The sequence below is a fragment of the Equus przewalskii genome, chromosome 14 (assembly GCF_037783145.1).
Source record: "Equus przewalskii isolate Varuska chromosome 14, EquPr2, whole genome shotgun sequence".
Lineage (NCBI taxonomy): Eukaryota > Metazoa > Chordata > Mammalia > Perissodactyla > Equidae > Equus > Equus przewalskii.
Genome location: NC_091844.1, coordinates 27,669,297 through 27,683,749, shown reverse-complemented (window position 1 = coordinate 27,683,749; position 14,453 = coordinate 27,669,297). Strand labels below are relative to the sequence as shown.

The 14,453-nt window shown below is 42.1% G+C and overlaps 1 protein-coding gene across 1 annotated transcript; it reads left to right on the top strand.

Annotated features, from left to right (window-relative positions):
- The first annotated feature begins 2,499 nt into the window (after positions 1-2,499).
- On the top strand, positions 2,500-10,951 carry POLE4 (DNA polymerase epsilon 4, accessory subunit). Its single transcript, XM_070573773.1, is given in 5 exon segments — positions 2,500-2,544; positions 2,546-2,737; positions 3,280-3,364; positions 4,038-4,079; positions 10,632-10,951. Coding segments are annotated over 5 exon segments (363 nt in total). The 5' UTR covers positions 2,500-2,514; the 3' UTR covers positions 10,646-10,951.
- Positions 10,952-14,453: the final 3,502 nt, after the last annotated feature.

Genomic DNA, 14,453 nt, shown 5'->3' with positions numbered 1-14,453 from the left:
ACCCTTTTATTGTGTTAATTTACAATTTAGGCTGCCATTAGTGCTTAACTACTTTGACATTGCTGGAATATTGCTTCATGAAGTGTTCTACCACAAGGGGACAAGTGTTCTACAAGCTAGGTGGCCATGCTTTTGTGAATTTCATGTGGAGCTTTCCACGTTCAGGAGTGTCCACAAACGTAATCTGAAGATGGACGCGGGATTGAGGTCCCAAAGCAGGCTGTGGTGAAATTTCCAGTGACTCAGACTCCCTTCTGAAGATTTTAATCTCGGCCAAACCTCTTGTTCTGCTCTAGTGGAGGCTCTCTGCCAACCCAATTACGTAGCATTCACTACATCATTTTGGAATGGAGAAGGATTTCCCGTGTTATCTAATCCGACCTCTTCTTGGCTTCACCACTTTCTGGCGTGGGTGAATTAACCATCTTGTGTCTCAGTTTCCTCAACTGTAAAACAAGGTCAGACTATCACCTACTTCAAATAGGGTATTGTGAAAATTATGTAAGTCAGTATTGATGAGGATTTTTAGGCTGCTTAATTTTAAAACGGTTTATGATGAGGATTTCAGGCTGGTTACTTTTAAAACTACAGATGAGAAGCAGGCTCTGAGGACTGGAATTTTGCTTGCTCTTTTGAGAGACATTTGCATTTGTGAAGGAAGGGGGGGATGAGCTTGTAGGGACCTGAAATTGGCCACCCCAAGGGATGACTCTTTGGCATCGGGATTGTTTTGGGCTGACTGCTTTTGATAAACTGGGACAGGGAAGGAGGCTCTGGGGAATGGAACTTGCCCTTGTTGGGACACATTTACATTTGCAAGGTAAATCTCTATCTGTAAAGGTGCCTCCCTCTCTGTACCAGGAAGAAGAAGAGAGATGACCTTGTCCCTAGAAACTCTTAATGGGAAAGGCAAGAACTTAAGTTGGTTGCTGTCTGGCAAGCTCATGTAACTGATTTAGGGTGGTGGCTTCTGACCTTTACTTAATCCGATTTGATTCTTGTCTAAAAGTCATAGGATCACCCAACGACCTGACCCCACCTGCACTGATACCATTTTAACATTTTTTTCAGGTTCTTTCCTTTGTCTTCGTAAAGAGATGACTCACATACCTATGCCTTAAATTTAGCCCTAACCCTCAACTCGGGGCAGCAGCAGGAGCTGTGACTGCCCGTGGGTCCTGTCCCCATGCCAGCGGGGGCAGCAGCAGCGGCAGCAGAAGCTCTGACTGCCCATGGGTCCTGTCCCCATGCTACACTATTCTCTAAATAAAAGAGCACTACTGCCAGATCTTAAGAGTCTAAGAAATCTTTCTTTCGACTCCTCGGCTCACTGACCCTGCATCAAGTATGACATATACAAATGTAAAGCCCTTGGAACCATGCATATAGTGCTTAAAAAAATGTGAGCTATTATAACAGAATTGACTTAGTTAAACCTGTTATTGCAAGTATCAACTGTTCCTCGATGCCAGCAGATCTCAAAGTGTGGTGTGGGGACCAATGGCGGGTGGGGAAGGGGGTTATTCTGAGAGACCCTTTTCAAGGATCCGTGAAGTCAAAACTGTTTTCTTAATAATATTAAGAAGTTATTTGCCCTTTTCATTCTCATTCTCTCAATAAGATGCAGTGTTTTCCAGATTCGTGAAAAGTGATAACGTTTACAGAAGCAGCCAGAGAATCCAGTTGTCTTCCTTATTAAGCCAGATAACGTAACGTAATGACACAGTGTATTAGTTATTTTAAATGAATATTTTAAAACTTTAATTTCTAATACAATAAATGTTGATATAACCTACAGAAACAAAAGCTTTTTGTGGTTCTCAATAATTTCTAAGAGCGTAAAGCGATCCTGCGAACAAAAAGTTTGAGAACCAATGCTCTGATGCAACTCGTGATTGCACAAACTTGGATGCCTTGTGATCACCACAACTTCAACCTCTCCAGCCTCTATGCCTTTTTCTTGTGGTTTCCGGTCTGGACTGAACCTCTGCCATTTCTGCCTGCAAAGTCCTAGCCCTCCTTCAAGAGCATCTTGCTCTCCTTGATGCTGGTCCAGATTTTGCGCCCTCCTCAGTACCCTCTTTCCGGGCTGGGCCCTCCGGGGAAGGTCCGGGCCTCTCTCGGACACTTGCCCTTCCCAGCCTTGGGTATCATTCTGAGTTGACTGAGACTCTCTAGCGGGTCGGGTCTGGGTTTCTCCAGACCTGGCACTCCTCCGGGCACCAGCCCCGCCCAGCCACCACATTCACCAAGAGGCGCCACACGGGCTCAACCAGGCCGGAGAGTCACCGGGAGGAGCAACAGAGACCCGGAGAGACCAGCAGCCGGGATCGCGCAGGGAGGCAGAGATAAAACCGCCCAGTACCCGCCCACCACGGTCCTGGAAGCGCCCCGCCGCGTGAGGGGCGGAGCCACGCGTCCACAGGGGGCGTGGCCTCCAGTGCGCGCGGGAAAGGGGCCGGAGCCGCCTGCGCGCGCACAGTCGGCGGCCGCGCGCAGCACGCTCGGGGCCGGATGGCGGCGGCGGCGGCGGCGGCGGCGGCCTGGAAGCGGGACGCCCCGGGAGGAGGAGGGGCCCGGTGGGGAGGCAGTGGCCCCTCCGCCCCAAGCCCCGACGGGTGCGCCCGGGGCTCGTCTCTCGAGGCTGCCTCTGGCGCGAGTGAAGGCCTTGGTGAAGGCGGACCCCGACGTGACGCTCGCGGGACAGGAAGCCATCTTCATTCTGGCACGAGCTGCGGTGCGGCGGGAACTAGAGGGACACAAGGCGGGCCGGGGAGCGTGGCGAGGGGCGGGGCCTCGGGGACTTCCGGGGGTGGAGCTTAGCGGCGCCTTGGGCTGGATTTGGGGAGTGTGGGATGTACTGGGGACAGGGAGGTGGGAGAGGTGCTGGGGCCCGATTGTGAGCTGTGAGTGTAGGAAGGGAAGACGGAAGAAGGGTCACGTAGGGTGGTTGTATTGGTTTGTTAACACACCTGCCCCTTCACGAGGGCCTGGACGACGACTTTAATTTGCATCTCCAGTGTCTAACACAGAATTTGTAGGAGTCTCAAGTGAATGAGTGGGATGAATTTACAAGGAAGGGAGGAGGGACGTGTCTGGGCTACTGCGAGAGTGGGAAGGGGAATAGACCATCATGAAGTCCAGGACAACCTTCAGCTGCCCTGAGACCCTCCCCATGCATCTGAGCCCCCTTTCGTCCCTCTCCCCTGACTCAAACAGGAGCACTCACAAGACTTGTGCTAGAACCAGTTGGTACAATTCTCTTTGTTTGCTTCACAGGAACTGTTTGTGGAGACCATTGCAAAAGATGCCTACTGCTGTGCCCAACAAGGGAAGAGGAAAACCCTGCAGAGGAGAGATTTGGGTAGAGTGTCACTGTGGTATCCTGGATCTGGGGGCGGACAAGCGAGGGCTGGGCAAGGTTTTCCCTTTCACTGGTTGAGAAGGCATCACTGTAAGAAGAGAGGTGCCACAGGGTCTCTATCGGTGTTTTGTTGGACTGCCACATTGACAGAAAGCCCTTACCTTTAGGATTTCTCTACTTTGAGTGGCTGGAGAGGTGCCATAGCAGAGAGTGAAAGGAGTCTAGGTGTTGCCAGAGCTAACTAGACCCCTTTATACCTTCTGCCGTGTTGTACCAGGCTTGACATTTCTTTTCCCCCTGGAACGTGAGGGTTTGGTTTCTGACTCTTCTTTCTAGTTGGTGACCTTCACACATGTGTAAGCTTTCATATACTGTCATCTTACTTTCCTGGCTCTATTGCCAAACTCTTCTCTGATGACTTTCAGAGCAAAGAGGTTCCCCCCACTGAACAGTATTTACCCAGGTATTTCTTACTCCTGTAGAGAGACAGATGATCGGTAAGATTTGGTGGTGGAGTATAGGAATGGATCTCAAGACAGCGAGGAACACATTTTATAAATGCCCACATTTTCATAAAACCTCATGCCCTTCAGTGCGTGGGTTGTGCTTTTTTGGGGGGGCTGATGTCCAAATGATCTGAGTTGGTCAGGTGTCCCTTTACCTTGTGTTTCAGATAATGCAATAGAAGCTGTGGATGAATTTGCTTTTCTGGAAGGTGAGTTCTTTATCAATGGGTGGTCATTTCCGTTTGGCCTTCCATGCTAATGATCTAAGTTCACAACCTTGTAAAACTGATGCCGGGTTCTTCCTTGTTTGTGTAGGGATAATTCTTTCTCCCTACTTCCTGTTAAGATAGGAAAAACTGACTTGCTAAATCTGGTGAGATTTAGCAATTTTAATTCTATTCCCTTGGGTAATTAAAACTTTTTCCTGAATGTTGCTAACCGTAAAAAATGGAAGGGAGTATAAAGACCCCAGTGGAGTTAGGTGGACTCAGAAGTTTGCTTCTTGCTTTGATCTCCATCTCTAGATATAAATCTTCCTCCTCATCATAATGCTAGAGTTCAGAAACAGTTGCCAACATTTAAAGGGTTACTTGTTCCTTCTCTTCAACGATCTGTGTAAAGCGATGATTTTGCTGCAGGGAGAGTCTGTCCTGTATCTGTTCTTAGGAATTTCGGATTAACTCATGTGCTAACTAAATCTTGTCATTGAAATAGAAAATATTTGAAATGCCTCATTTTATCTACCTTCTCTTAGAGCTGTTTCTCCTACTTAATTCCTAAATCTGATCAGCTTGCTCTTCTCTACACATATTCTGATTGGATAGTTGTGTGAAAGCCCTGCGCCTAGAGTTCATTCTCCTCTTTACCATACCAGAGTGTTCTCATCACCTCCTTCAGGCCTCATTACCTATTTTTACTCCTTTGTTCTGCATCTGTACATCAACCTAGGCCTCTGGCCCTTTCGATATATTCTTTTAAATGTCTTTTAAGATATATTCCCATGGCCAGCTTCAAACCTAGATTATTGAGTATTCTCTTAATTTGTAGATCTTTCTTAAGCCTTTTTTTCTGTGTACTCATTTTTCTTAAAAATAACTTGTTAGCTGCCTACCTAAGGCAGGCAACTTCTTGTGAGTGAGTTCCTGTCAGTTCCCCAATCAAAAATGTTTAGAGTCTACCTTACATGTTCATTTTTAGTTACCAGCTTTTCAAAGAGGTGAGTGATATGATCAAGTTTGTATTTTAAAGACATAACACTACTGACCTGTGGGTACTAAACTGGAGGGCGCTGGGAACAGAAGTGGAGAGATCTTACGCAGTTTCCTTCTCTAGCCTCCACCGTGCCATAGAGCTTAGCTTGGAATTTGGTGGGGAAAATTGGCCGTGTGCTGACATCTGTTGCCAGTCTTCCTTTTCTTTTTTTTTTCCCCCTCCCGAAGCCCCAGTACATAGTTGTATATCCTAGTTGTAGGTCCTTCTAGTTCTTCTGTGTGGGACACCACCTCAGCATGGCTCCATGAGGGGTGTGTAGGTCCGCGCCCAGGATCTAAACTGGCAAACCCCAGGCCGCTGAAGCGGAGTGTGCAAACTTAACCACTGCACCACCGGGCCAGCCCCAGCTTGGATTTTTAATAAATGGCCCATTTCTTGAGTGGTAGATGTGTTCATTTTCATCTTCTGATCCAATAAGCTCAGTAATTGAAGCCGTCTGCTCTACCGCACATTAGTAGATCTGAATTTTGGCCATTTTAGACCCTGTAGGTTCAGTCAGTATATATTATTTTGTACCTGGTAAAATAAATGTTTTATATCCTTACCTGTGTATGTTCTAAGTAGAAAATTATTCTTTTTTTTCTTTTTTAATCAAGGCAGTATATATTCATGCTTAAAAATCAAATAGTTACCTAATGGCTTACAATGAAGTGTAACTGCTGCCTCTCACCCTTTTGTTTCCCTTTTAGCTTTTCAGGCGCTTACTTATATTTCTAAATGACATGCTTGTCTTTGACTTATCAACCGTAGATGTTATCTGTTGACTCCCTGCTATGATAAGTGAAGATTTGGCTAACCTGTACTACCCCACAAATCCCTTCTCTCCTGTCTGATTTTTGGTGGTTATATCATCATTTTTAGTTCCTTTGTTACCTTTTCAGTTTACATAACATATAGAATATCTATTTTTTTTGTTTTCTCGCCACTTTGTGATGCATGACTGTTGGTGCACCTATCCCTTCCTTTCCCATGTTGAGCCCACTTCCAGCTCTCACTTTGTGTCATCTGTACTTGTACTTTGCCATTGTCAAGGCTGATAACATATCTTCTCATCGTAGTTAAGTCTTCCCTGCTTTAGCTGTAGGTTGGGTGTGGAACTTGAAAAACAGTACTGTGAACAGTCTTTCTCTACCCTCTCTGTCCTTTAATCCCATGCAGGGCCCCTCCCTGCCGGCAACTCTTATTAGTCTGTTGTGTACTCTTCTGGATATTTTATGCAAATGTGTGTCTATTTGTATTCTTTTTTAAGCCTTCCCATATGAAATGTAACACAAAGAACAAGTGTAAAGTCAGTAAATAATCAGATGAACACCATTGTAACCATCAACTAGGCCAAGAGATAGGATACTGTCAGCCCAGAAGCCCCGTATGTATTCCTTCATCATATGTCTCTCCACCCCCTTTCCTGACAACTGTATCCTGACGTTTTGGTAGTTACTTCCTTGACTTTTCTTTATAGTTTTACCACATAAGCATGCATCCCTAAATACTAGGATTTAGTCAAATTGCAATGCTGCGTCATTGTTCATAAGAGAGATTGGCATTTGTTTTTCATATTGAATGTGAGCCTCATACAATTTTTTGGGGAGTGTACTCTTTTTATCTGTTCTCTGGAAAACTTTGTGAGATAGGAATTATTTCTTTGAATGTTTGCTGAAATTCATCAGTGAGGCCATCTGGGCCTGGAATTGTCTTTGTGGGAATATTTTTGATTATTGATTCAGTTTTTTGAATGTTTTTAGGACCATTCTGGTTTAATTTTCTTGAGACAGTTTCCACTCCCCAAAGAGTTATAGTTTTTGTAAGAATTTATACATTTTATCTAAATTTGTTGACATCAAGTTTTTCACGGTATTCTGTTATCTTTGTAATGTGTATATTTGTTGATGTCCTCTTTTTATTCTTGGTGTTATGAGAGCCTTTTCTCTTTTTCCTTGATCACTTTCTCTAGAGGTTTGTCAGTTTTATTAGTTTTTTCAAAGAACGAACCTTTGGTTTTGTTGATTCTTTCTATTATGTATTTTTCCACATTTCATTAGTTTCTGCCCTTTATTATTTCTTCATTTTAAATTTTTTTGCATTTAATTTTCTGCTCTTTTCTAACTTCCTGAGATGGATCTTTTGTTCATTAATTTTTAGCTTTTTTCTCTGCTATATGCATTTAAGTTATAAATTTCCCCCTGGATACTGCTGTAGCTGTATCGTGCAAGTTTTAATAGGTAGTATTTTCGTTGTCATTTGATTTGAAATATTTTTAAGTGCTTTTTTTTTCTTTTTGTGAGGAAGATTGGCCCTGAGCTAACATCTGTTGCCGATCTTCTTCTTTTTGCTTGAGGAAGATTGTTGCTGAGCTCACATCTGTGCCAGTCTTCCTCTATTTTGTGTGGGACGCTGCCACAGCATGGCCTGATGAGCGGTGCTAGGTCCACTAGGTACATATGGGTTTAAATCTACCATCTTATTTTGTGCTTTCTATTTGTCTTGCCTGTTTTATTTTTTTCTTCCCATTTTTTGCCCTTTTTTTGAGTATAATTTATTATTCTATTTTTTCCTGTATCAGTTTGGAAGTTATACACTCTGTTCTTTTAGTTGTTACTCTACCAGTTACTACATGCGTCCTTAATTTATCAGAGCCTAATGTTAGTACCTTCCCTCTCATCCTCAGCAAGGTGGAATCTTAGCATCCAGTAACTCTCAGTCCCTTGTCCCCACTCATGCTGTTCTTGTCAAGTGTTTTTGTTTTGTTTTAGACAATCCACATAAGGCATTATTATTGCTATATTATACAGGCAATGATATATGAATTTATCCATATATTTATGTTGTCTTTGCTTTTTTCTTTTTATATTTCTTCTCCTCCAGTTGTGATTATTTTCTTTTAAATCTTTTAGAACTTCCTTTAGTATGGGTTTGCTGGTAGCTGACTCTCTGCTTTTTTATTTTTTGGTATGAAAAAGCCTTTATTTTACTTTCATTGTTGAAGGCTATTTTGCTGAATATAGGGATCCAGGTGGGAAATTATTTCTTTTAGTACGTTGAAGCTATCATGGTACTGTTTTTTGGCTTTCATTGTTTATGTTGAGAAATCATTTAGTCTGTTAATCTTTTGAAGCTAATTTGTCCCTTTTTCTTCTGTCTGCTTTTAAGTTCTTCTCTTTGATTTTTCTGTAGTTTCACTCTCATGTATCTAGGTATAGATTTCGCTTTTTGTAGTCAGTTTAGGCTTCTTAAATCTATGGATAGATTTCTTTCAGCTGTCCTGGAGAAGTCCCAGCCAGTATCTTTTCAGATATTGGCTCTGTTTTGTTCTTTCTCCTTTCTCTCTGGGATTCCTGTTAAACATATGTTAAAACTCAACTATAATTTTGCCTCTTCATGATGCATTGTGTGTAATTTTACTCACATTCCGGTTTATTAATTCTCTCTTCAGTGGTCTTGTCTCATTTAAACTTTTCTATTGATTTCTTAGTTTTTGTTTTTGTGTTTTAAGTTCTGCAAATTCCATTTAGTTATTTTCAAATCTCTTTTGTCACTTTTTATTGTATGTACTTGTTGCAAATGTTTTGACGCTCATCTTTTATTTCTTTAAACATAGGAAGTACAGTTGTTTAAAGGTCTGTGTCCAATCTAATGTCCAAAGCCTTTTGAGGCTGGTTTATTTTCTTTTATTTTTCTGTCTATTTCTGTTAGAACTGTCTCACAGTCTTTCCCCTATATGCCTAGTTATTTTGGCATATTGGTCATTGTACTTGAGAAGATTATTTGTTGGATAATTTGAGGCTTGTGTGATGAAACCTTTCTCCAAAGAAGAGTTTCCTGTGCTTCTGCAAGGCACCTGGGGGTGTGTCGGTCGGTGCGGGGCCTCCTTTCCAAATCCAAGACTGGGGGATTCCTTCATCACCATGATGCGAACCCTGATTGCAGGCTGGTGAGGGGGCTGACTTTATTTTAGTCCAGCCTTACTGTGAGGGTGTAGCCTTTTGGGACTCCAGCCTTAAAAAAGGGAGTGGTTATCAGACCTTCCCACTTGAGCAGCCTCCCAGATTTGACTCTTGATTTGCTCAACCCACCCCGCAGAAATCACAGCACAGTTTCTCACCTCTGTCTTTCGGTTTGGCAAATGCCCTCAGGGCAAAAGCAGTTTTGGAAGCTGGGTTTTCTTTGTGTTCTTTCCTTCTCTAGATTTTGGATTTGCCTGCTCTTGATGCCTTTTCAATATCTGAAGGATTTTCTTTTTAAAAATATTTTACTCAGCTTGATCAGTTGCTCTCGGCAGAATGTTGCCATTATCAAAAGCAGAGGCTGTTTTTTTTTTTTTTTTAAATTAGAGATATTTTTGCTTTGTTTTCTTATGTGTTCTTTTCCATGAATTATCTGTTTTATTCTAGGTCGTCATCTTTTTCTTATTTTTTTTTTAAATAAATCTTAGTCTTTCATCATGTAGGCTTTCTTCAAATGCCTGGTAATTTTCATTCCATTTAAGAATGAGAGAATCAGAAGCCTGTTTGGAAGCTGTGTACGTGTGTGGATGGGAGGGTGGTTTTTGCCTGACAGTTTTACTTCAGGATGGGCAGGAGTGGGGCCAGGTGTTACTCGGTGGGCCTCCAAAGGCCAGAGTGCAGAAAGCGTTACTGTGGCGAGCTGGCATTTTCAGAAGCTGCTCTAGTTCTCCAGGTAATACATTTAGTTCTTTAGAAGAGAACCCTCTGATTTTGTTTTCAACTTAGGTTTAAATGCTTCTTTTCTGGTAGTGCTGCCTTCGGGGAGGGTTGTGGGGGGATGGGGTCAGCCATTTCTCATACAGACCCTGGGGGCATTAACCTATCGTAGCCTTGCGTCTGTCTCATTCCTGTGTCTGAGTCTGGAGCCTCCCGTGAGTCTCCCGGCACGCGGGCTCCACCTCTGCTGCAGCTCTTCTGTGTTCATTCTAGGCACATTTTCCCCTGCTCTGTTTTCAAACATCCATCAGTCACATTTCTATTATTCAGCTTTTTATTGAAATCTCTTGACTGCTGATGGGCCTCCATTCTTTGTTGTAGATTTATACCTTTCTTAAACCTTTTTTCGTTTTGAATGGAATCTTGGATGGAAGGGAATACAAACTTGTGGGCTCAGTCTCCCATCTTGAAATGGAACTTTCTCGAAAGATTATAAGCCCTTTGCTTAGAGAACTTACCTCATTTATTTAGTATCACTCACCCCTTTTATGGTCTCCACAAATGCTCATTAACCAACGCAACAACTTCTCAGCCCTTTTCCCACCTCTAATTCTAACTGTCCAAACAGTGTGCTTAATTCCCAGCTGCCCACCCTCTGTGATGCTGTGTTTTTCCCCGAGGATCTTTTGAATTGATATTCTTCAAAACGAGTATTTTGGTCTTAGATAACTACTGGTCCCAAAGCAGCTTCCATTTTAACTTGGCCCGGCTTGTTATGCTCCTCCAGCTCTGGAGGCACCATGCTTTACTCATTGCTCTTTGTGTTTTTAGGTACTTTGGATTGATTGCTGAGCTGGGCAGTTTTGTGAGCCCTCCCCTGCGTCCTTCAGCTAGCCCCTCTGCAGGCCTCAGCTTTGAAGAAGAGTCTTTGGAGTGTTGCACTGCCACACTTTCTGTTCTACCTTCTCCTAAGGTGGGACAAGCAGAGGGCTCACATGTTAGCTTTTCTCTGCAAGGTCTTTCACTACTTGTGTCTTCCATTGCCGGCCTGGATCCAGCTGCTGCTGCTTGGGGCAGAGATAAAGAAAATGATTTGTGCAGGTTGCTTAATGAATGATAAGGACCAGAATAAAGGTCTGTGATCAACTTCAGCTTAGTGCGTTGTATAATCTTGACTTTGTTCTTGACTGGAGAGCACACATGCCCAATCACAGACCTTTCTGATCTTCCCTGCCAGACATTGGGAACCTCAGTCTCTCATTTATTTGTTCATTTTTTCCCCAACATGCCACCAGAATGTGGTTCCAGAATTTATAGGATGCCATTTAGGGTCTTTGGAAGTTCAAATAAATGTGATCCTAGATTTAAAACCAATCAAATTTTTAACGGCTTTATTGAGATATAATTCACATAGTGTACTATTTACTCATCTAAAGTATATGTTTCAATAGTTTTTAGTATATTCATAGATATGTTCAATTATCACCACAGTCAATTTTAGAACATTATTAACAGAATCTTATGTGGTATTTTGTGTCTGGCTTCTTTCGCTTAGATAGTTTTCAGCGTTTATCTTTGTTATAACATGTATCAGTACCCATTCCTTTATTTTTATTTTTAAAATTGTGGCAAAATATATGTCACATAAAATTTACCATTTTTGAATGTACGGTTCTGTGGCATTAAATACATTCACTTTGTTGTGCAGCATCAGCATCATCCATCTCCAGAACGTTTTTCATCTTCCCAAACTGAAACCGTACCCATTAAACAAGAACTCCCCGTTCTCCCCTCCCCCAGGTCTACCTAAATTTTGGTTTTTGAGGGAAGGCGCGGGTCACATAGCGGGAAAGAGGCAGTGTACTTAGAAAGCAGTGGTCACGGAGAGCAGCAGGAAGCCACAGACAGTGGGTCTGAAGTGTTTTTGGATCATGGATTGAAGATAGAAGGTCTACAGATATCCGTAGAAAGATGTATAGATGCTCAGTCCTGTAATGTTTTATAAATAAATTTTCTTTTAGAATAATGCTGATTTGCAGAAAAGTTACAAAGATAGTACAGAGTTCTTATATACCCGTCACCTAGTTCCCCCATTGTTAACATCTTACATTTGCCAGGTACATTTGTGAAAACTAAGAAACTGACGTTTATACGTTGCTGTTAACTAAACTCCAGACGTTATTTGGATTTCTCCAGTTTTCCCATTAATACCCTTTTTCTGTTCTAAGATCCAATCTAGGATACTATGTTGCATTTACTTTTGATGTCTCCCCAATCTCCTCTGGTCTGTGACAGTTTCTCAGTCTTTCCACATTTTTCATGACCTTGACAGCCTTCAGTAGCACGGGGGAGGTATCCTATAGAATGTCCCCAACATGGGTTTGTCTGTTTTTCTCATGATTAGTTGGTCTCATAACTTTGCTTATAATTTCAGGGATTACACAGACCCTCGAGGTCCTTTCAGGGGCCTCCTCTTATTATTGCAAATGGGAATTTAAAAGTGCATGCTGGCCTTTTTCCAAGATAAACTCAAATTAGAGGTTGCAGCCCATTAGTGGGACATGGAATCAATGTAGTATGTTGCCACTGGCATTTTTAAGTAATCTATTGAAAGCAGGAGAGTGTTGCACTGAGTAAAGGGTAAGTATTAATTTTTCTTTCATTTATATGTGTGTATACTAGGTCATTGTGTAAAATCTATGTGGTGGGCAGAATTTTGGCCCCCATGACTTTTGCCCCTTTGCCTGTGAATATGTTATGTTACGTGGCAAAAGGGGTATTGCAGATGTAATTAAGGTTACTAACCAGTTGATTTTAAAATAGATTATCTTGGATTATCTGGGCACACCCAAAGTAATCACATGAACTCTTAAAAGCAGAGCTTTCTTCTGGCTGAGGGTAGATGAGGAAGTTACAGAGATGTGGCAGAAGAGCCTGTCAGAAAGATTCAAAGCATGAAAAGGACTTGACCCGTTGTTGCTGGCTTTGAAGATGGAGAGGGCCATGAGCCAAGGAATGTGGCAGCTTTCAGAAGCTGAGAACCATCTCCGACTGACAGCCAGTGGAAACAACCTCAATCCCACAAATGCACAGAACTGAATTCTGCCGCTAAATTGTATGGCCTTGCAAGTGGATTTTCCCCTGGAGCCTCCAGATGGAGCCCAGGCCAGTTGATGCCTTCACTTTGACCTTGTGAGACCCAGAGCAGAGAATCCAGCCACACTGGGCCAGACTTCTGACCTGTAAAACTGTGAGGTAATAAGTGAGTTGTTTTAAGCTGCCAAAATTGTGACAATGTATTTTTTACTGGGGGTCAAGGTAAGAAAACATTGGAAAATACTGCTGTAGTGGAAAGGATCCTGGACGGGGGTCAGGAGACTTACTCATGCCACCACTGCCACTGCCTGAGGTGAAGTTGCGTTGATCCTTCACCCTTCCTGAGTTTTCTCTCATCAGTTGAGTGGGATATTCTAAAGTTTCTTTCACATGACATATTTTTCTTTTATGGACTGATTTATTTTTTTTCCAGCAAAATTCACCCCTTTTAGTGGACAGTTCTATGAGTTTTGATAAATGTGTGTAATTACCATCTCAAGGTTTAGAACAGTTAGATCACCACAAAAGTCCCATTATGCTGCCTCTTTGCAGTCCTCTGTCACCTCTCTGGTGTACCAGTCCCTGGCAACCACTGATCTATTTATTGCCCTTATAGTTTTGCCTTCCTAAATGGAATCACACAGTGTGTGGACTTTTGAGTCTGGCTTCTTTAATTTAGCATAATGCATTTAAGATTCATCTACAGTCATGGGCCACATAGTGACGTTTTGGTCAATGGCAGACCGTGTATACAACCGTGGTCCCATAAGACGAGTACCATACAGCCTGGGTGTGTAGTAGGCTATACCATCTGGGTTTGTGTAAGTGCACTCTATCATGTTCACACACTGATGAAATCGCTTGGCGACTCATTTCTCAGAAAGGATCCCCATTGTTAAGTGACACATGACTGTATGTTGTGTGTATCAGTAATTTATTTTTTATTCCTGAGTAGTATTCCATTGTATGGAATGTATGTACCACATTCTGTTTATCCATTCACCAATTAAGAGAGATTTGGGTTGTTGTCAGTTTTTGGTAATTATAAATAAAGCTACCATAAATATTTGCATACAAGTTTGTATGTGAACATAAATTTTTCTTTCGGGTAAATATGTAGGAGTGGGAATCCTGGATCTTATTCTAAACATATGTTTAGTTTTTAAAGAGATTGGCCAGCTGTTTCCCAAAGTGGCTGTGCCATTTTGCATTTATACCCGCAGTGTTTGAGAATTTCAGTGGTTCTGCGTCCTTGCTAGCTCTTGGTATTGAAAAAGTTTTAGCTGTTCTAATAGGTACGTAGTGGTATTTCACTGTAGCTTTAATTTGCATTTCCCTAATAACTAATATGTTGAACATTTTTTTAATGTGCGTATTTGTCACTATGTGGCTTCTTTGGTGAATTGTCTGCTCTCATCTTTTTCCAATTTTAAAAAGTGGGTTGATTTTTTTATTATTGAGTGTTGAGAGTTCTTTATGTATCTATGCAAATCCTTCATTAGATATGTGTTATGCAGATATTTTCTCCCAGTCCCAAATGGCATTGTTATTTTTAAT